At 42.7% G+C, this 20,719-nt stretch overlaps 1 protein-coding gene across 3 annotated transcripts in view; it reads left to right on the top strand.

Moving 5' to 3' along the window:
- TRAFD1 (TRAF-type zinc finger domain containing 1) overlaps positions 1-19,231 on the top strand; it is a 44,728-nt gene extending 25,497 nt beyond the window's left edge. For all 3 annotated transcript variants that reach the window (XM_083151431.1, XM_083151430.1, XM_083151429.1), the window contains exons 4-12: positions 4,170-4,223; positions 4,951-5,350; positions 6,511-6,801; positions 8,060-8,130; positions 9,340-9,513; positions 12,551-12,689; positions 14,150-14,366; positions 17,074-17,095; positions 17,224-19,231. In XM_083151431.1, coding sequence (XP_083007557.1) covers positions 4,170-4,223; positions 4,951-5,350; positions 6,511-6,801; positions 8,060-8,130; positions 9,340-9,513; positions 12,551-12,689; positions 14,150-14,366; positions 17,074-17,095; positions 17,224-17,274 — 1,419 coding nt within the window. In that variant the 3' untranslated portion in view covers positions 17,275-19,231. The remainder of the gene's footprint in view (positions 1-4,169; positions 4,224-4,950; positions 5,351-6,510; positions 6,802-8,059; positions 8,131-9,339; positions 9,514-12,550; positions 12,690-14,149; positions 14,367-17,073; positions 17,096-17,223) is intronic.
- The last annotated feature ends 1,488 nt before the right edge of the window (positions 19,232-20,719 follow it).

The raw sequence follows: 20,719 nt of genomic DNA on the forward strand, positions 1-20,719 counted from the left end.
CTGTATTAATGACACCTGTTTGAACTCTTTATCTATATAAAAGACACCTGTCCAACACTTCAAACAGTCACACTCCAAACTCCACTATGGCCAAGAGCAAAGAGCTGTCAAAGGACACCAGAAACAAAATTGTAGACCTGCACCAGGCTGGGAAGACTGAATCTGCAATAGGTAAGCAGCTTGGTGTGAAGAAATCAACTGTGGGAGCAATTATTAGGAAATGGAAGGCATACAAGACCACTGATAGTCTCCCTCGATCTGGGGCTCCCCGCAAGATCTCACCCCGTGGGGTCAAAATGATCACAAGAACGGTGATCAAAAATCCCAGAACCACACGGGGGGACCTAGTGAATGACCTGCTGAGAGCTGGGACCAAAGTAACAAAGGCTACCATCAGTAACACACTACGCCGCCAGGGACTCAAATCCTGCAGTGCCAGACGTGTCCCCCTGCTAAAGGCAGTACATGTGCAGGCCCGTCTGAAGTTTGCTAGAGAGCATTTGGATGATCCAGAAGAGGATTGGGAGAATGTCATATGGTCAGATGAAACCAAAATAGAACTTTTTGGTAACAACTCTACTCGTCGTGTTTGGAGGAGAAAGAATGCTGAGTTGCATCCAAAGAACACCATACCTACTGTAAAGCATGGGGGTGGAAACATCATGCTTTGGGGCTGTTTTTCTGCAAAGGGAACAGGACGACTGCTCCGTGTAAAGGAAAGAATGAATGGGGCCATGTATCGTCAGATTTTGAGTGAAAACCTCCTTCCATCAGCAAGGGCATTGAAGATGAAACGTGGCTGGGTCTTTCAGCATGACAACGATCCCAAACACACTGCCCGGGTAACAAAGGAGTGGCTTCGTAAGAAGCATTTCAAGGTCCTGGAGTGGCCGAGCCAGTCTCCAGATCTCAACCCCATAGAAAATCTTTGGAGGGAGTTGAAAGTCCGTGTTGCCCAGCGACAGCCCCAAAACATCACTGCTCTAGAGGAGATCTGCATGGAGGAATGGGCCAAAATACCAGCAACAGTTTGTGAAAACCTTGTGAAGACTTACAGAAAACGTTTGACCTCTGTCATTGCCAACAAAGGGTATATAACAAAGTACTGAGATGAACTTTTGTTATTGACCAAATACTTATTTTCCACCATAATTTGCAAATAAATTCTTTAAAAATCAGACCATGTCATTTTCTGGATTTTTTTTCCTCATTTTGTCTCTCATAGTTGAGGTATACCTATGATGAAAATTACAGGCCTCTCTCATCTTTTTAAGTGGGAGAACTTGCACAATTGGTGGCTGACTAAATACTTTTTTGCCCGACTGTATATCTCAGGGGTAGGCTAGTAAATTTTAATTGAGTCCGGATATTTCATATTATTTTGATAGAGGTCCACAAAATCAAATCTGTAATGTAATTAATAACAAATTTTTAGATTCACCATATATAAATTAGATTGTGCTTTATTTCATCCCTTCTCCCCGGTGCGCTTTTACACACACCTAAGGCACAAATACCTAAGCATATACTACACCATCTTCTATTTAGAGACACCTATGATGCATGGTGGTTCACTTGCAATTTATTGGGAAGTTCACCCTTACACACCAGATGGTGTCAATATGGGGTAACCCTATGTTCTTCCCAGAGATGGATAACCCGGCATTCAAACACATTTTTAATAAAGGATTAAGACTAACTTCACAAGTCTTTGACCTAGGTGGAAAGATTTATGAGCTTTACACAACTAAAGCTTCAATACAACCTTGGTGCTTGGAGCACTTTTCCTATGATGCAACTGTTACACTTTCAATACGTCACTCCAAACCCCCCCCCCCCCCCCCACCTACAGTCGGACCAACTATATACATTTAATTACACTCCCTTATAGAAAAATTTGCTAAACTCAATTTTAAGATTAAAACTACATATGGGATATACATAACACATAAAGTGGTGGCAATACAAGAACAGATAAGGAAACAATGGTTTAGAGATATTCCTTTATTAACATCTGGTGACCTACTATTCAAATGCTTTGCTACAACCCTTCGAATCTTAAGGTCCTCAATGCTACAAGAAATGCATATGAAGATTATTCACCATGCATATATATCACCGGCTCATAGGCGGCATTTTATATCAGAGGAGACTGGGAAATGCCTCAAGTGTGCTTCTGGCTCAGCGACTCTGTTCCACAATATTTGGACCTGTGGGCGAATAAGAAAGTTTTGGTACAAAGTAGTAAATTATATAAATACCACATTGGGCACCAAGGTAACATTATACCCATTTCCCCTTCTGTTTGCCAACTTTGACACATGGGAATTGGGGAGCCTTATGTGAGGGCCATCCCCTTTCTAACCATAGTAGTCACTGTTGCTAAAAAAAATTGCTTTTAAAATGCTGGTTATTACATAATTTGCTTATAGAATTCATTACCCGAATAATGACTTATGGTAACTATGACATTCAGCTGCACACAGCTTACCCATCAAGTTTCTGGAAAAGGTGGAACCCCATAGCAGAAGCGCGGGATGCTTAAATTGTCATTTGAAGACATGCGTAAATGGTGTTTGAGGACACAAATGATTGCATAACGTCAAGATAGAAAATTTGCAATTGATATTATTATAGACCCTGACCAGTAGATGTACCCCCCCCCCTACCATTTCCCACCTCCCCATTTATTACTGTTGCAGTTGTATGTACTATTGTGTTTAATGTTAGCAGACAACTATACTGCTTTCCTCCGCCAGACTATTAATTATTATTGCTGCTCTACTTATCGGGCCAAATGTGTCGGGAGCATATTTAATTACGTTACTCATTGCTTTGTTTGTGACTGATTATATTTTTATACAATTGTAATACTTGAAAACCCAATAAATATATTTTGGTGCTGAAACTTATACTACATTCCTTTAAAATCGGTTTCAGCACCAAAATAAAAACGTGAGGCTTAAAACTTTACTAGACGTTATGAGCCTGCACCGCTGGGTAGCTTGATTTTTTTTCCCCTTGAGGCAGAACAGAGCTGTCAGTCCGTCTCCTGTGCCTTTGTTTGTTTGCTGGGTCCTTGGGGCTTCTCCACGTTGCAGTGCATGAAGGACTGGGATCCACTCAGTGCCTCAGCCTCTACAACAGTCACTTCCCGGGACAACGCGTCAGCCCGCTCACATGACTCATGTAACCAATCTCCATAATACTGGCACCATGGTGGGGGGAAGGAAGATGCACGGTCTGGCCTCTCTGCATCGAAACTGCTATGCTACTGTAGCGCCGCAACACTAATCTATATTCTAGAGACGGTCCGGTTCCCTGTCCTGTCCCTGGTCTGGAGTCGGACTGCGGTTATATGATTTAGCTAGGAGATCAAATTGCAAAAGATTCAGGAATTTGTGATCACTTGAACAAAAAGTGGTTAATTGTGTTTGTTTTACATATCAAAATTGTATAACGTAAAATCGGTAAAGAAAACCGCAGGACAAATTCAGATCGCACATTCAGAGAGCAAGTCTATTGTCTTTACTATGCATGAGTGTTCTGCAGTTGTCACTAAAATCACAACTCTGGTCTAGAAGTTACAGATAATTATATCGAACCTCAAGAAATCTTCTCAATGCAGAACAAAATAATATAATGTACAAATGTTCTAAATAATTATCTCTTATGATAGAGCCCTAATAAAGGGGTTTATTCTAGTTCATTCTTTCTGACAAAATCCTTCTTAGATGGACAAAACCATGTGCACTGCAGGGGGGCAGATGTAACATGTGCAGAGAGAATTAGATTTGGGTGAATTTTTTTGTTTCTGTGCAGGGTAAATACTGACTGCATGATTTTACACTGCAATATAGATCTCACTTTGAAGAAAAAACCCACCCAAATCTAATTCTCTCTGCACAAGTTACATCTGCCCCACCCGCAGTGCACATGGTTTTGTCCATCTAAGAAGGATTTTGTCAGAAAGAATGAACTAGAATAACCCCCATAGTTCCCTGTATTGGGTGATAAGCATCACCATAAAGCCTTTTGGTTGAACACAAATCTGATTTTCCAGGCATGCTTAGTGTGGTGGGCTCTGTTCCTTTCGGTATGTAGTTTGGTAATGTTTGTCTTACGGATTTATTTATCCAGCTGATGGTGGCATGTTGTATGTATTGCAGGTGACTTGTAAATGTAAAATGACCATGGAGAAGCATGAGTTGGAAGAGCACGAGGTCAGTACACACAATTATACTCCTAGGGTCAATCCAATTAGGTGTGAGTTGGATCCCACAAGCAGTTCTCATAGTGAACTTGCAAAGCAGATTTCATTTACAAACATTCCAGATCTGCACTGTGATTTCATAAAAAATTCACGGGTAAAGGTTTTAGGGAAACCTCTTCCGTCCACTAGCGGGCACAGGCAACACTAGGCATTTATTGGAGATGGAAGAGTTTGGGCACTAAATTGTCCAGACAGTTTAAGGTTAGTGCTGGCAGGAGCAGGCACCGTTGTGTATGGGGACTGCTATTAAGTTTGTCCCTGGTTATTTTATTCTAACTCCTCCTTGGAGGTCAGTTGCATCCTTGCTTGTGTGGAGTGCCAGGTAGTTAATATTTGTTAACAAGTCTGGAATTTATACTGTGACCACTTTATGGGTGTTATTCTGGTTGGTTCACAAGGCTGCGAATTTGCAGCCTTGCGAGTCCACCAAACCCTGCCTGGGACCCGAATGCTGGGTCACCTGCCCCCCCTCAGTGTGTGTTCCCACGCACAGGCTGTGAATTGGTGTTTAACACAAACATCCATTCACATGCTGCGGGGAACACCAACATCATTCGATGGTTGGTGAATACCTCCCTATATTTGGGTTCCAGAAAGCTTCTCCATCCTTCAGGCTTTTTTAGATACAGAAGTATCCAGAAAGTCTTGAAACCCAATTGAATGTGTCTCTTTTCCAGCGAACTGCTTGTCCTCTCCGTCTGCTTCAGTGCCAGTTTTGTGAGTTGGAACTTGCCTACAATAAACTAGAAGACCATGAAGAATACTGTGGGGCTCGGACGGAGCGCTGTGATAAGTGTGGGTGCAGTGTGATGACCAAGGACCTTATGGACCACCCTGTTCATTGCGGCAAAGCTACAGCAGCAAAGAAACCTGCACGAACACCTAGTTGGACAGAGACAGATTATGAGGGATCGTGGTTTGAGCCAGTTAGTAACAGAGACCCTTTCACAGACCATATGTTCTCTCAGATGCCTAAGCATTTGCCTAGTAGATTTTATGGGAAATCCACATTACCCCACTCCTTAAAGGCATTTAATGATGAAGAAGGCCAAAACAGGAGAAGAGCTCAAAACAGAGGTGAGATTCCTGACCAGCAGATACATTCATTTAATAGTCCTATCCTGTTCATGAAATGTTTTTGTGATCTCAAATCCTCATGTGTAGGGATCAGGTGGTATGCAGCTGGGAAACATATTTTTTCTCTCAAAGGGCCCAGGATGGTATCCAAATGCATACATTTGGAAGGCACGCTACAGTTTTTGTGTACAAATCAGAATAGTCACACATTTATATGAACATAACCAATGGTACACCATTCATTCAACATTGTGGCTATTATTTTCTAAAGGTGGTCACGTTTTAGGCGGCTGCCGGACGGGGTCCCGACAGTCATTAACCCGACGTCGGGATCCCGACTGTTAAAACACTGACGGCCGGGTTCCCTCGTGAGGGTCCACGACCCCCATAGAGGGAGAATAGAATAGGTGGCGAGCGTAGCTCGCCACCGTGCCCACAGCGTGGCGAGCGTAGCGAGCCCGCAAGGGGCTTTGTTGCGCTGGCCACGCTGTCTGAGACCAGGCAGTCGGGATCCCGACGTCGGGATAATGGCTGACGGGATCCCGACTGTCGGTGAATCATACCACACCCGTTTAGGCAGACACAGGTATTGTCTCCTGCTCCTATGTGTTTTTTTTTTTTCTAGTGTTAATTGTCAGTGACAATATCTGTGCCTGCCTAAAGTGTGACCAGCTTGAAAAAAGCACCCCCGGGGTATGCGGTTGATAGGCTGACAATCAGTAAGTCGACCACTATTTGTCAACATGTTCAAAATGTCCACCCAAGCTAAAGGTCGGCATGGAAAAAAACATCTCAGTTGGCATAGAGGGAGAATATAATAGTGTGCATAGCGCAGCGAAGCACGGTGCCCGAAGCATGATGAGCGCAGGGGTACTCCAATATGGTGTCCATCTGTCGACAGACACCAAAAAAAATCTGATCTTTTCACGGCAACATTTTGCTTGTATTGATCTTTTGAACAAGTCAACTTTTGGCCTGTCGACCAATAGTGGTGAACCTATTGTCTTGTCAACCGTCTTGCTGTCGACCAAAACGATTCACGCTTGGACACTGGAGGAGTTGAAATGTTGGTGTACTATTGGGTATGTTAATATGCTGCTGATTTGTACATTGGGTATGATGGCCACAGTTTGTCTCATGTAAGTCCTTCCTTTGTATAGTGAGAGAACCAACCAATGTTCCCAGAGATCTCCCAGTACACACGTGGCAACAAATACCTGAAGAAAGACCTAACGCACAACATGAATATGATGCTTTCCAATCTCTGCGTAATCGGAACATGACCACCTTTGATCCCAGCCCTGATCCTTCATTTACTGGAAGAGGGAAAGCCTTTTGGATGGACTTTTATTCTAAGGACCGTGTAAAGACAACTTCCGACGAGCAGAGCAGTCCTAACTTTTTTTATGAAGATAACGCCCTGCCATTAGATATACCCAGCTCTCCTACCAGTAAGTATTTTTAGGTAATGGCGAGTATTTTCTGTTTGCTTGCTCTGCAATTGTAGTATCAAAGGCAGTTTATAGAGCTGGTTGTGGTTCACCTTTCTGCTCTACAGGTGGCAGATGTAACAGTCATTTTGGGAGAAAAAAAATAGTTTGGCAATAAGAAATGGGATAGTGCAATGCTGACCGTAAGCTGGCTCGCACATGTTCCCAGGGCAAAGCTTAAATGAGATCTTCACTTTCTATGAATTACTGTATAATTGTTGTAGCAAAGTAATAGACTGCTTTAGATTAGGCACCATCTGTGTGCATCTGAATCTTGTCCCTGTTGCATCACAACTGTAGTGGCTATGATTGTGGAGCCATTGGGCCGAGCATATCTACACTCTATTTTGGATAGGCCAAGTTTGCTAGCTGTCCTGTGAGTTCTGAAACCAACAATGTGCTACAGTGATTATTGCAGAAATCATTTCCTTTTGTTATGACGAGCTGTTGTGTAACTTGTATAGCGGCGTTTAGCCACTGAAGAGCCTGATTACGCTGTCCTTCAGTAGAAAGTATGATGTGTGTTGTGCAATTGGCTGCCTATACTATTGAAACTTTTTTCTGTTTGCTCAGTTTGTGAGTGAAAGTGAACTTTTTTTTTTTCTTTTTCTTCTGTTATGTGGTGTCTTGTACACATTGGGGGTTATTCTGGTTCTTTTGGAAAGGAAAATTCCTTTGCAAAGGAAAATAGCTTTGCAAATGGACAAAACCATGTGCACTGCAGGTGGGGTAGATGTAACGGGTGCAGAGAGAGTTAGATTTGGGTGAGGTATTTTGTTTCTGTGCAGGGAAAATACTGACTGCTTTATTTTTACACTGCAATATATATATCTCACTCTGAAGTAAAACCCCACCCATATCTGCACAAGTTACATCTGCCCCACCTGCAGTGCACATGGTTTTGTCCTCGCAAAGGATTTTGGGTTTGTGAGTGAATCAGAATAATGGCCATTGTTCATAAAACTAAAGGCATGGCCCTGATCACCCAGATTCACTCAATCTCACCAAGCTACTAGTTCAAGTCTGGAGCCAGACACAAAAGCTGACTGCATTGGGCTAGCGGCCTCTATACCTCACAGCAAGAGGCTACATGCCAGGTGTCACTCAATCTGCCCTATTACTTTACTGGATCCATGGTTTGTCCGGCTGGTGGTTCCCAGCTAAATTATAACCGCTCTTTTATCTCCATTTACTCTTGTTGTTTGTGTCGATGCTTTAGCTGATGACATCCAGCTGCCTTGTGAGTTCTGTGAAGAGCTCTTCCCTGAACAGGAACTTATTTTGCATCAGGTAAGACAGTTATGAAGCTGATCTCTTAATCCTCACTATAATACACTATGGGGGTATGCAATCTGGGATCACGGCTGTCGATCCTGGCCCGTTTGCGGTCAGATCGACTGCAAAACGACAGACTGCATTCAATGTTCCGCCTGCTGATGGGCGCAAAGGGGGCTTGGACACGAAAACGGCTGTGGATTGTCGATCTGCAGCCCGGATAACGACAATCCACGGCCGTTATCGACAGAACGGGCCCGACAGCTTCTGAAGTCTGGCCCGTTCTGCCATGATCCTGCATCAATGCACTGAATAGGGAGCCACGTCGGAAATAGTGGCGGCACATTGCATACCCCCGAGTAGAACTTCTTCTTTTACTATAGTTCATCAGCACATTTTTGCAGTCCCTAAAAGCTCAACAGTTTATTATTGAAAGTCTGGTTGGTGTTTTTTTCTTTTCTATTCTGTTTGTGTAACAAATATATTTTGGGGAACAAACATTATTTATTAACTATATGGAGGATGGACTACAAAGCAGAGTGTCCATCTTCACAGTTGATACCAAATTGGAAAGGGTGATTTTAACAGGATGCCTTCATTCTACAGAGGGACTTAAATATGCTGGAGAAGTGGGCCGATAAGTGGAAAATGTGATTTAACACAGATAAATGTATGCATCCAGGGTCCAAATCATGGTCAATAAAACAACTTGATACCCTAATTTATAATCTGATGATTACATTTCGTTTTGGATCTCATACCTTAGCAATCTATTAGCAAACAGGTTAACTAGATGGACGAACATATTTATTTAACCTTACTAACTATGTAACTATAAACAGTCAGCCAGCATACTGTATATTATTGAGGCTCCTATCTATCCATCCATCCATCTATCCATCTATCCATCTATCATCACACACAGGTATCTTTTAAAACGGGGGTGGCCAAACCTGTCCTCAAGATCTACCAACAGTTCATGGTTTTTCAGGCAACCTGTGGATCTATAGTAGGAATGAATGCAGCAGGTTTGAAAACGTGACAGTTAGTAATGACTACAGCTGTGCACCAGCTTGGTGATTTGGAAAACTTGGAACGTTGGTAGAACTCAGACCGGTTTGGCCGTCTCTGTTTTAAAATATAATTGCCATTGTTTATATATGTTCCTGCCATCTGCTATGTTAGGACATTTGACTCCCAATGTTTTTTTTTTTTTGGTTATAGTCTGGTTGCAAGCCTAGTGAGTTGTTCTTCAACAGACCTTCTCCTAGTCCACTAGAGAACTTCACACCGGATCCCAGATCATCGCCACCAGCTGTTGACTATTCAAATAGTGTCCTCATTCCCTGTGAGTTCTGTGGTGTACTGATGGAGGGAGATATTCTGTTTCATCACCAGGTACTGTTATTTGTTAAGGATTGGGGCTAATTGGATGTTTGTATAGAAGCAGCTTCTTCAGCTAGCTGTGAGCCTGAAAGACCAGGCCTCTACAGGTTCTATGTACTGGTTAAGGGTTTCTTTCATGACAGAGGTTATATTGAAATACTGCTTTCAGGGGACACGCCTAAACTTAAGGTTACTAGGTTATTTGCCATTTGTGCTGACATAACTAACCCTTATCCAGTAGTATCCATCGACATTCATTTGAAAGGTAATTTTGCAGTAGACTATAGAGACAAATAGACAAAAGCCAGCCTTTATTACTGCAAATAAAAGGTCTCAGAAATGCTGTGTAAAATGTATTTAGTTACCTCTTTATGTAAACTACAAATTAGAATTCCAGTCTATTTTGTCTGAATAAAGCCTTTAAAAATAAAGTGGTAGTGTTGCCCATAGCGATCAGATTGTCTGTGATTTTTCTATTGCATCCTAGGAAATGCTAAATGGAATCTGATTGGCTGCTTTATTAAATCTACTTGTTTGGTTTTTAGTCTTTATTACTTCTCCCTCCGCACTGTCGCCTCTTCACTATGTAATAATTAGTGTTCATTCTAGCACCCGCCATCTTTGAAAACTCATAAAAAATGTATATCATACAAATCAGTATAATGATCTTTTATTTCCAAAGGGTAAAAGCAAAAAACAGAATGCAAAGATAATTTTGCAGTGATGACAAATATTGCAAGGATAATTTTGCAAAAAGACAGGTAAAATCGAAAATATACTTAAAAATATATATATCTCAGGACCAGAGACATGCAGTGGGATCCAGGGAGTATAAGACAAAGGTACCTCACCCTAGATTGGGGTTGCGGTGGGCTATTACTTCCGTTCAAGTCTGCGGCACCACCGCAGGTGGCTTGAGGTAACTGGTTCCCGGGAACAAAGTGCTAGTGCATGCAAGGTGCTGAGTCCATTAAGTGCATCAGTGTCCAGTTGTGCAACGCGTTTCGGAGAGGTCCACTCTCCTTCCTCAGCCTGAGGAAGGAGAGTGGACCTCTCCGAAACGCGTTGCACAACTGGACACTGATGCACTTTATGGACTCAGCACCTTGCATGCACTAGCACTTTGTTCCCGGGAACCAGTTACCTCAAGCCACCTGCGGTGGTGCCGCAGACTTGAACGGAAGTAATAGCCCACCGCAACCCCAATCTAGGGTGAGGTACCTTTGTCTTATACTCCCTGGATCCCACTGCATGTCTCTGGTCCTGAGATATATATATTTTTAAGTATATTTTCGATTTTACCTGTCTTTTTGCAAAATTATCCTTGCAATATTTGTCATCACTGCAAAATTATCTTTGCATTCTGTTTTTTGCTTTTACCCTTTGGAAATAAAAGATCATTATACTGATTTGTATGATATACATTTTTTATGGTCTTGCGCCGCAGCTATTCATTTATTCTGTTTGCCATATATATCTGGAGGTGGTGTACCTCTTTAATGAATAGCAGGCTGCACTACTATAAATCAATTGCGCATTTTTCCCACTACCCTCTGTTATAACGATATCTTTGAAAACTCATGCAGTTCCTGTTCCCTGCCTGGGGTGTCGCTGTCTGCTGTGGTGTGTCTAGCACAGGTCTGGTTTGCATATCAGTGCTGATATACAGACCACACTGTACTAGAAGCACTACAGCAGACAGTGACACCCCAGTCAGGGAAGAGGAACTGCGTGGGTTTTCAAAGTTGGCGGGTGCTAGAATGAACTCTATAATAATGTTGAACAACGCTTGGCTATTAACCTTCCTAGTTTTCAGTTTTTGGAATATCTGGTTTGTACAGGTTATGATGTTGGAAATGACCAACTCAAAAAGTTTCAAAGTATCCCCAGCAGCAAAGTCGTTAAAGCAGAATTTCCCAACTCCTCCATTAAAGTGGTTATGGTATTTTAGATCTACAATGTCTAGGTCGACCACTATAGGTCGAAAGGATGACATGAGTTTTTCATATTTTTTTATTTGGTGTCTGTCGACATATGGTCGGGTCGGTATGGACACAGTAAAAGTGTACCGCATCCCCTTGCATTGCTCGCCATGCTTCGGCGCACTATTATATTCTCCCTCCATGCCGTAGTACCGCCTGTTGGCACATGTCTGATTGAATTTTTTTTCTTCAAATCACGTCCACCCTTTTTCACGTCGACCTAATGACTGTCGACCGGTAGTGGTCGACCTAATGACTGTCGACCTATTGTCAATCTATCTTAAGTCAAGATACCCATTAAAGTACAGTATTTAAGAATATCAAGGCTTGTGCACAAGTGACTTTGCTGTGTATGATAAATAACAGGTATTAATTGGTTAGTACCAGTGTGTGTTTTTTTTTTTTTTTTTTTTTTGTTCCATGAACTACTAAATGTGTTGCCCATGTTCTATTTATGGCATTGCAGAGTATGACATGCTACATACGCACGTGTCCATATACATCTATCCTGTATGCCAGGCATTCCCAACCAAGATCCTCAAGGCACACCAACAGTGCAGGTTTTAGTGATATCCAGGCTTCAGCACAGATGGTTTAATCAGAATCACTCAGATACTAATTAAGTGACCTGTGCTCAAGCCTGGATATCTACAAAACCTGCACTGTTGGTGTGCCTTGAGGACCGTGGTTGGGAATGCCTGCTGTATGCACTACAAGTCCTGTTACACATAACACATGCATTCCGTGTGACTCTGCAGTTCCGGGCGTCTTTTTGTGCGACTTATTCAGTTGAAATGTGTCTTTTTCACAAAACCTAGCATCTGCATACAAAATGATACCTTGTTTTCTATGAATACATACTATATTATATGCAGATATAGCCACGGTTTCACACAGAGGTACTAACTAAGTCATACTGTATGTGTGCAAGCATGGATTTCCTTAAACTTGGACTATAATGGTGGATTTTGGGAGGCTCTGGTTTAGAGTACTGTATGTACTTGATCTGTCAGATCTAGATCCGATAAACTCCACGTTGCAGTAAGTGACTTACAGGTCTCTCTTAGGATCAATGCGACATGGGTTCAAATGCTGGGAAAAGCTCTCCCCACTTGACAGCATTGCTTACAGAAGATTCAAATGTTGAAGAGTACAGAACTCCTGACATCCCTTCAGTATCCCAGTCACATCAAGGACGCAGAGCAGGTGTGTACTAATGCTTTATGGTTAAACTATGTTATGCATTTGATGTGTGTGCCATTTTAAACAGCCCCTCAGCTTTGCTATAATGCCAAATGTAATGCTATGGATAATATTACATAATTACATTGTACAATTAGGTAGCATAAAGGAATCTGGGGAAGGTAGTGGCTGTGTGTATGAAGATCTTCATATACATATATACATATATATATATATATATATATATATATTATCGATGACTGGTCTTATCGAGAGCAGATCAGCAGGTGTTTGAACGCCATTGTCCAGACCTATCCGATCAGTCTTTAAGCACTGCAAATGCCTCTGTACATACGACAAACTGACCTCCCATACACGGACGTGTCAGATAGGAGGGCAATTTAAAATGCCTGTTCAGTGGTGCCATTTGGTCCTACGCATCGAGCAGCAATGGAAGTATGTACAGCTGCCCTTAGCACAAACTGGTTCCCCACCCCTGCTTTATGTAGACTGTTCATGTTGTGCTTCTTGGTCACTATATTATATGGAAGCTGGTGGGTTACAGGAGTATGACACTGAACCTGCCCATACTCTCAGATTCAAATTCTGGTGCTTCTCGTGGCTACTAAAGGAGAGGGCAGAGGGTTCCAGATATGATTTGAGGTAACCGTATGGTTAGAAAGGGGCAGACTACATTGGCCAAGTGGTTCTTGTCTGCCATCAAATTCTATGTTTCTGTATTTCTGCAAGGACTTCGGGTGGCAGTTCTGGGAAGGGAAGCATTTAACTACATGAGATGTACATATCTGCAAATACTTTTGATTAATTCTGAATCGCAGCAGCCAAATGCTTTCCTCCAATGATTTTTATCTGTGCCACTGCACTGTTTTACCACCCCTACCCACCAGACAACAGTGTGTTTGTTTGGATCATAAGCTCCAGACAATCGCTGCACGCACACAGACAGTGGGGCAGATCTATGAAGAGTCGTTCTGTTGGAGAAGGGTGTTCTGTGCACAGAACATGCACTGTTACTGCTTCTCCCCCATGGTGAGCTATGCACCCCTGTCCATATTGGCGCTGCTATGTAGATTGTATCAGACCATTCTGCCTGATGCTGCTATCTGCTTTGCTAGCAGCAGGGTGGTTAGGCCCTATTTCAACAGCTGGGACAGCGCTGGGGGCTGGTGACCACTGATGCGCTGTCTCCAGGAGGGGGCATTGCCGGAGGGAGTGAGTTTGTGCTCCCCTGCTTCGTCAGACAAGACGTTGATACATCTTGTTGATGTCCCTTCCTGCTTCGCTTCATTAATGAGGAAGTATTATAGCGGTGCGCTGTGAGCTGCTATAATAAATCTGCCCCACTGATGCTTAAGGACTGTCGTGATGTCGCTATTTTTGCTTCTGATCAAATAAATGTCCTGTTAATAACCTGAAGAAACCCAAGTACTGTCCTAGTGTATCTTGCCTGTTTTTCTCTGCAGACAATGCCCGCTGTAACCTATACCAGACCACAGAGAATGAGAGTAACAGTGATAGAATGGGTGGACTGTATCGCCAAACCAATATGAACAACTCCTCTCTACGATTCTCCAGTCTAGATGAGATAAGAAAAAGGAACATACAAGAGAATTCCCGTGTACTCTCAAGCCATCGCAATGACCTCCACAGGCCTCCTCTCTCTTCTGCAGCATCTAATAGGTAGTGTGTATTCTGCATGGTAACGTTTGTGAAGCTGGATTCTATCTGGCGAGATGAGCGCACATGTTGAGTATACGGTCTAGGAACTTGTCTGCTTCCTTCTTTTTGGCACTTTTATATGGATGATGTGGCCAGTATAGTGTGTATTTTTTTTTTCTTGATCCTATTTAAAGGTCCACCTAATGTAGGTGGATGTAAGGTTTTATTTCTACTATGGTTTTTACTGACTATGTATTACTTGTGGACCTTGAGATGGTATGACCTTTGTTGTCTCTTGGACTAGCAGCTGGCACTATTTATCTTAATTGGTGTACGTATATGGAAGGCTTGGCCAACCTACAGCTCTCCAACTGTTGTAAAACTACACAACCAAGCATGTCCTCTTGCAGAATGCTGAAACTGTGGCAGGATATGCTGGGATGTGGCGCATCATAGCAGCGGTTAGGGTGGGGATTATTAGATACTGGTATTAGGTCAATAGTCATTAGTTTGACCACTATTGGTCAACAGTGAAAAGGTCTACACAAAAAAAAGTTGCCAAAAGATCACCAAGGAAATGGCTGACAGGACAAGGACGATATGGGCTTTTCGTGTTTTGACTTTTTTTTTATTGTCCATGTGAATCGTAAAGTATGAACCTTTTGGATATTATGAGCAAACCATTGGATACTGCGCTCTGCTCCTTTTGTGGTTGTGGTTGTGTGTGTGTGTGTGTGTGTGTGTGTGTGTGAATAACTATCAACAATACGGTTTAATGGGTAAAACAAGGTTTACTTAATAAAACAATAAAACAATCTTGCATAAATGATAAAAAGCAGGGGGTACAATTTGGTTGTACAATTTGATTGGGCACAATTAAATTTGATACAAGGTTTATTTAATGAAAAATACACAACCGTGCATAAATGATACATTCAAGAGGGTGGAATTTGGTTGTACAATTAAATTGCATACAATATAATTGACTATAGTAACAAGAGAAGTACAGTAGTAGTGGGGTATGGGTGCGCAGTGTTCCTGAGGAGGAGGTTCTGGGTGTCGGGGAGCCCGGTGCAGGTGGAGTGGCATTCCTGAGAAAGAGGGGCTGGATGTTGAGGAGCCCGCTGCCTGTGTCCGGTGGTGGGGGTTGCTGGAGAGGGTAGCAGTGCTGGTGGTTCTAGACCTGCTGTGTGTTCTGTGGCCGGTTGTGTGGTCAGCGTCCAGGGAAGGCACTTACTTGTGCCTTCTCTGTCCCGATTGTGTCCACAATGGCGCTTCCGGCTGTGTGGGGGTGTCTTATTCTTTTCTCTTCCACCTCTGAAGGCTCTGCCGTTTGGTGCAGCGTTCACTTTTGGGTGCTCTGCAGTGGGGGTCCTTGGGTGATTGCAGGTGGGTGGTGCCGCTGGGAGATGGCTGATAGGCTGAACAGCGTTGGAACACCTATTAAGGCCTCCTCCTTAGATGGGTAAGTGAGGGCGGATCTGTCAGTGTGTACCATGAGCGGCCGGTCCCTTCACGGGACGCGGACCGCTAGACCAGCCACGTCCTCCATGGCGGCAAATAGTACTAGAAACAGGGGAAAACCCCAGCCTGTACCGCTGTGCTCACCCACGTTTCTGACACACGGCAGGTACAGAACCTCCCACATTGCCACCCCCTCCGGCAATCCCCACTTCCACATCCTGCAAAGCACCCCCACCACCGGACACAGGCACCGGGTTCCTCGACATTCAGCCCCTCCATCTCAGGAATGCTGCTTCACCAGCACCGGGCTCCCCGACATCCAGCACCTCCTCCTCAGGAATACCACACCACCGCATGCCAACACTGGGGCCCCATAGCCGTTCACTGCAGAAACTGTAAAAAGCAGGTCCAGATCATCGGGACGCCGCGGTAGGAACACCCAATAACCAACCGGACTGTAGTTTACCCCACTCTCCATCCCTCCACCAGTATCCTTGGACAATTGCAATAAGTGACTGCATCACCATTGAACCACCTACATTGAAACAGAGATAAGATCTCTTACTTCTCTTGTTCCGATCGTGAATTACATAATATGCTGATTTTATCCAATTTAATTGCACCCAATCAAAATTGTACAACTGATTTGCACCCTCTGCATTGTATCATTTATGCACAATTGTGTATTGTTCATCAAGTAAACCTTGTATGCAATTTAATTGCACCCAATCAAATTGTACAACCACATTGTACCTGCTTTTTTTTTTTTTATCATGTTTGCACGATTGTGTATTGTTTTATATTGTAAACCCTGTTTTACCCATTACACCGCATCGTTGATCTTTATTCACACACAACCACAAAGGAGCCGAGCGCAGCACTATTCAATTGTTTCTTCATATTAACAAACACCACTGGACTGGTCTCCCGATAAGCGCAGTCGCTAGCTCCTCATAATATATTCGGTGCACAGATAACTACCCTCCACTCAAAGTCCTTTTGGATGTAAAAAAATTGTGAAAAACTCAGGTCGACAGTCAATGAAAAAGGTCGATATATCAACAGAAGACTGATACCTTATGGCTGTGTGTGCTAATTTAATTTCCCCCTGGAGAGACCAGTTTACCAGTTTGGTTATGCTTTTGCCGAGCATTATGGGTGTTGTCCAAAGTTAGCCTTACTTTAGATGGTATGGCAGACCTTGACATATTGATATGAACTATCCATATCTTATCTTACTAAAGGTTTTCCTTTCATTTGACAGGCATTTCAGCACCAGAGACAAGGTAAGAGCACATTTCCAATCTATTTAGCCATCAGATTCCGCCATCTGATACTGCTGCATATACTGTGTTTGCATATTTTATTTTGTCTTTTTTTTTTTTTATTAAATGGCTTTATTTTTCTTGTTCAGCCAAAAAAGAAGATGAACAGCGGACCAGAAGATGTTGATAAAGAAGAATGATGTTTTTGTGTACTTTTCAGAATCCTGTTATGGTGGTAATTCTGTATGCTACTCCTGTACTACATCCTTATATTCCACTTTTTCCATATACTGTAGCCGCAACATTACCAACAATGCTTTTATATGTGTTTTTTTTTTTTTTTTTTCTATAATCCTATTACAGTATGAAGATTAGGGTCTAGCAAGTATTGTCGGGATATATACGTAGATTAGTTATGCCTCTTCTCTTTTCTAATGTATATAAAAGTCTTTGTTTTTGGGTCCTAAAGGAAAAACAAATTGCAGGCACTAAAATGTAAGCCGGGGTCACTATTACTGCTAACGTGCACTGGTGGGCCGGGGTCACGTTCACTGCTAACGTGCACTGGTGGGCCGGGGTCACGTTCACTGCTAACGTGCACTGGTGGGCCGGGGTCACGTTCACTGCTAACGTGCACTGGTGGGCCGGGGTCACGTTCACTGCTAACGTGCACTGGTGGGCCGCGGTCACGTTCACTGCTAACGTGCACTGGTGGGCCAGGGACACTTCCTGCAAACTTGTTTAAAATATTTTCTATATCATTTTTAATGTCTCTTGCTAAGCCACTTTATATATTTACACAAAAAACTATATATTTTTAAATCAATATTTACTCATATAGCAAAAAAATAAGGCTCATTTGGCATATGCATAGATAAATGTTTGCTATTGTTACTGGTTAGAACCAGTAGTAAAAGTAACGACTTCTCTCTCCTTGTGTATGTTGTGTCTATTATGTGTTTTGTTTTTACTTTAACACTTTGAGTGGTAGGTTTTGCTGAGGCAGGACATACCTACCAGGGCAGGTTTGTCCTGCCCCAGCAAAACCCACCACAGATCGTAGGAGCCAGCCCCACCTAACCTTCGCTCCGTCGTTTGTACGCCGGAGGCTGTGATCCCCTGCCACCGCTGCCCCAGCCGCCAGTCACTGCAGTGACCTCAGGCGGCAGGCTCGGGGATGTTTGCAGCGGCTCGGGAGGACTTGGGCGCCTGAACTCTCCCGAGCCGCCCGGAAAATCGCAGAGCCTGCCGCTTACGTCATTGCTGTAAACTGCATGACGGGTGGGGAAGAGGGGTCAAGAGAGCTTCGGCGTATGATCGTGATGGGGGAGTGACGGAGGGGGCTGGCTCTAGAGGTGGTGCACACCTAAACATCACTGGTGCGCACCTATTCCACATTAGTGGTATGCCCGGAAGTTTTCCGGGACAGCCCGCTGCGGCAGCGCAGCTGAGCCTTGAAAATTTCCGGGCATACCACCCAAGGGGTTAAATCAAGATTTCCTATGCAATACATAGCGGAGTACCACAAGTTTCAATATGTTGCACCAAATTTATTTTGAAACCACTCAGTGGGGACCGTTGTAAATATAAACTTGCTAAAGTAATCCATAGATTTATTTGTATATATTCTGTTCCTTCCTAATCGCACGTGCTGTCACATTCTTACTGAATGAGCCGTTACTGTTGCTCTTATGTAAGCAATGGAGCCATGCGGACAGACTGCAGCTTAAGGTTTAATGCAGACACCGTATTCAATGGCTGCGTGTAAAACTAAAGGGCTACTACTGAATGCTGAGAAGGATCACTTTTTTAGGAACATACCCATTCTAATGCTATTATGAATATCAATAGAACTGGTTGATTTACAGGCATGAAGAGCTGATTTAATTTATGACCTCACCATATACACACCATGGAAGAAACCTTATGTAGCCTGAACAATATCCACAAGAAAGCACTGCGTTCATTGGCTGGGAACCAGGACCTCACAAAGTGCCTCAGTCCTCTAGTGTATCACCAGACTGCATGCACATGACGGGTACAATGTTTGTCACATCCCAAAATGCACTTCCTTTTGATGCAGTGTATATAGTGTATTTCTGTCTGTGTTTTTAAATGTATTTTATACAGCATTAAATAAACTATTTGTTTTGCTGACCCTTGACTAAATATTGTTTTATAGATACGCATCATATAAATGGAATGAATTAATATGTTCGCTCAGTAGAAGACTTCAGACTTTCATATGTAGTGGCAACTGCTCAATTAGTTTAGTGATATCACACAGGAGCATGAAAGGGAGGGGTAATACGGAGTAAGAGAAATATACATGGTTTCCCTCAGCACACTGAATGATATTCTTTCTCTGTCACCCCAGTCTGTCTGCCCCTCCCCTTTTAGAATGCAACAAGCAGGGCCCTCTCATGTCATCTTCTCTGCCAACCTGATAATTGTGTCAGTGTCCTATCCCCTGCCACAACAGTCTTTTATTTACCATGTACTTGTCCTAATTTGCTTTATATATATTACGTGTTTTTTTTTCTTGACATGTATTGTCAGGTGCTGCAGAACCCTTGTGGAGCCATATAAATAATATAAGTAACCAGATTGAATTCTATTATCATGTAGTATTTACATATATTTGTGCAAATGTATGAATAAGCCCCCAAGATTTTTCTGGGTTCTGCACCTATATATAGCAATAGGGGCCTCCAATATACAGAGATGCCTTGATAATGACTTGAGGGCTTATTCATACATTTACAAATTCTGATTGATACCAGGAACCTGATAATAGAATTCAGTGTGCTGGGGGGAAACATGTATTTCTGCATTTTTACAGAGGTTCCAACTCCAGTCTCTATAAAATTGGAGTGTATTTGTTTTCTCTGTAATAAAAGGAAAACGGTTAAGTAACTCTACCCTTAATATATGTAGTCAGTTGTGCAATAAATCATTATAGTCCAGGCTGTCCATCTATCTTTTCTGCTTCCATGTAACCAGCTCTATTTGGTTTCATGCATAAGCAATACAATTTTGAGTCTCAAACTTTTTTTTTTTTGAGAGGCTTAGGGGGGGGGAATCCTTCACCCAGCTGAAAGCACTTTATGGCAGTGGGAACTCTTTCCATAGGTTAGCGGGCATCTTTGTGTAAATCAGGCATTTGACTAGTCTGGGCGAAGGGTGTTAGATGGGCAGCCTGTTGCCTGTGTTTAAACACTATGGCAATATTCGCTCTGTGGGGCAATTAAAATTTCCCCCTTACAATGTCCCGCACATGTCTTGTATTTGTGCCAAGAAAGGAGGTACTGCTATCGGTTTAAGTTTAGTAACGGTTTCCATTCTAAAGGGGATTGTGTACCCAAATACACTATTATGCCATACTTGGCTGTTCTAATAATGGATAGAAGTGCCTGTATTTAGGACTTTGAGTCAACTGCTGCTTCTGTATATCAGTGACTGGCCTAAAATGGTGCTTTTATTTGCTAAGCTCCTAGCCAATCAATGATACAGAAAAGCAACAGCATCACAAGGTACATTTAAAAAAAAAAAAACCAACAACAAAAATTGTACTGTTTAGTACCTGGATGAAAGCACAGAAGAGAGAAAAAAAAAAATCGTGGTGCCCCTAATGAGAAGGGTGCA

Source organism: Crinia signifera, chromosome 1, assembly GCF_055691185.1.
Source record: "Crinia signifera chromosome 1, ASM5569118v1, whole genome shotgun sequence".
In the NCBI taxonomy this organism is placed as follows: Eukaryota; Metazoa; Chordata; class Amphibia; order Anura; family Myobatrachidae; genus Crinia; species Crinia signifera.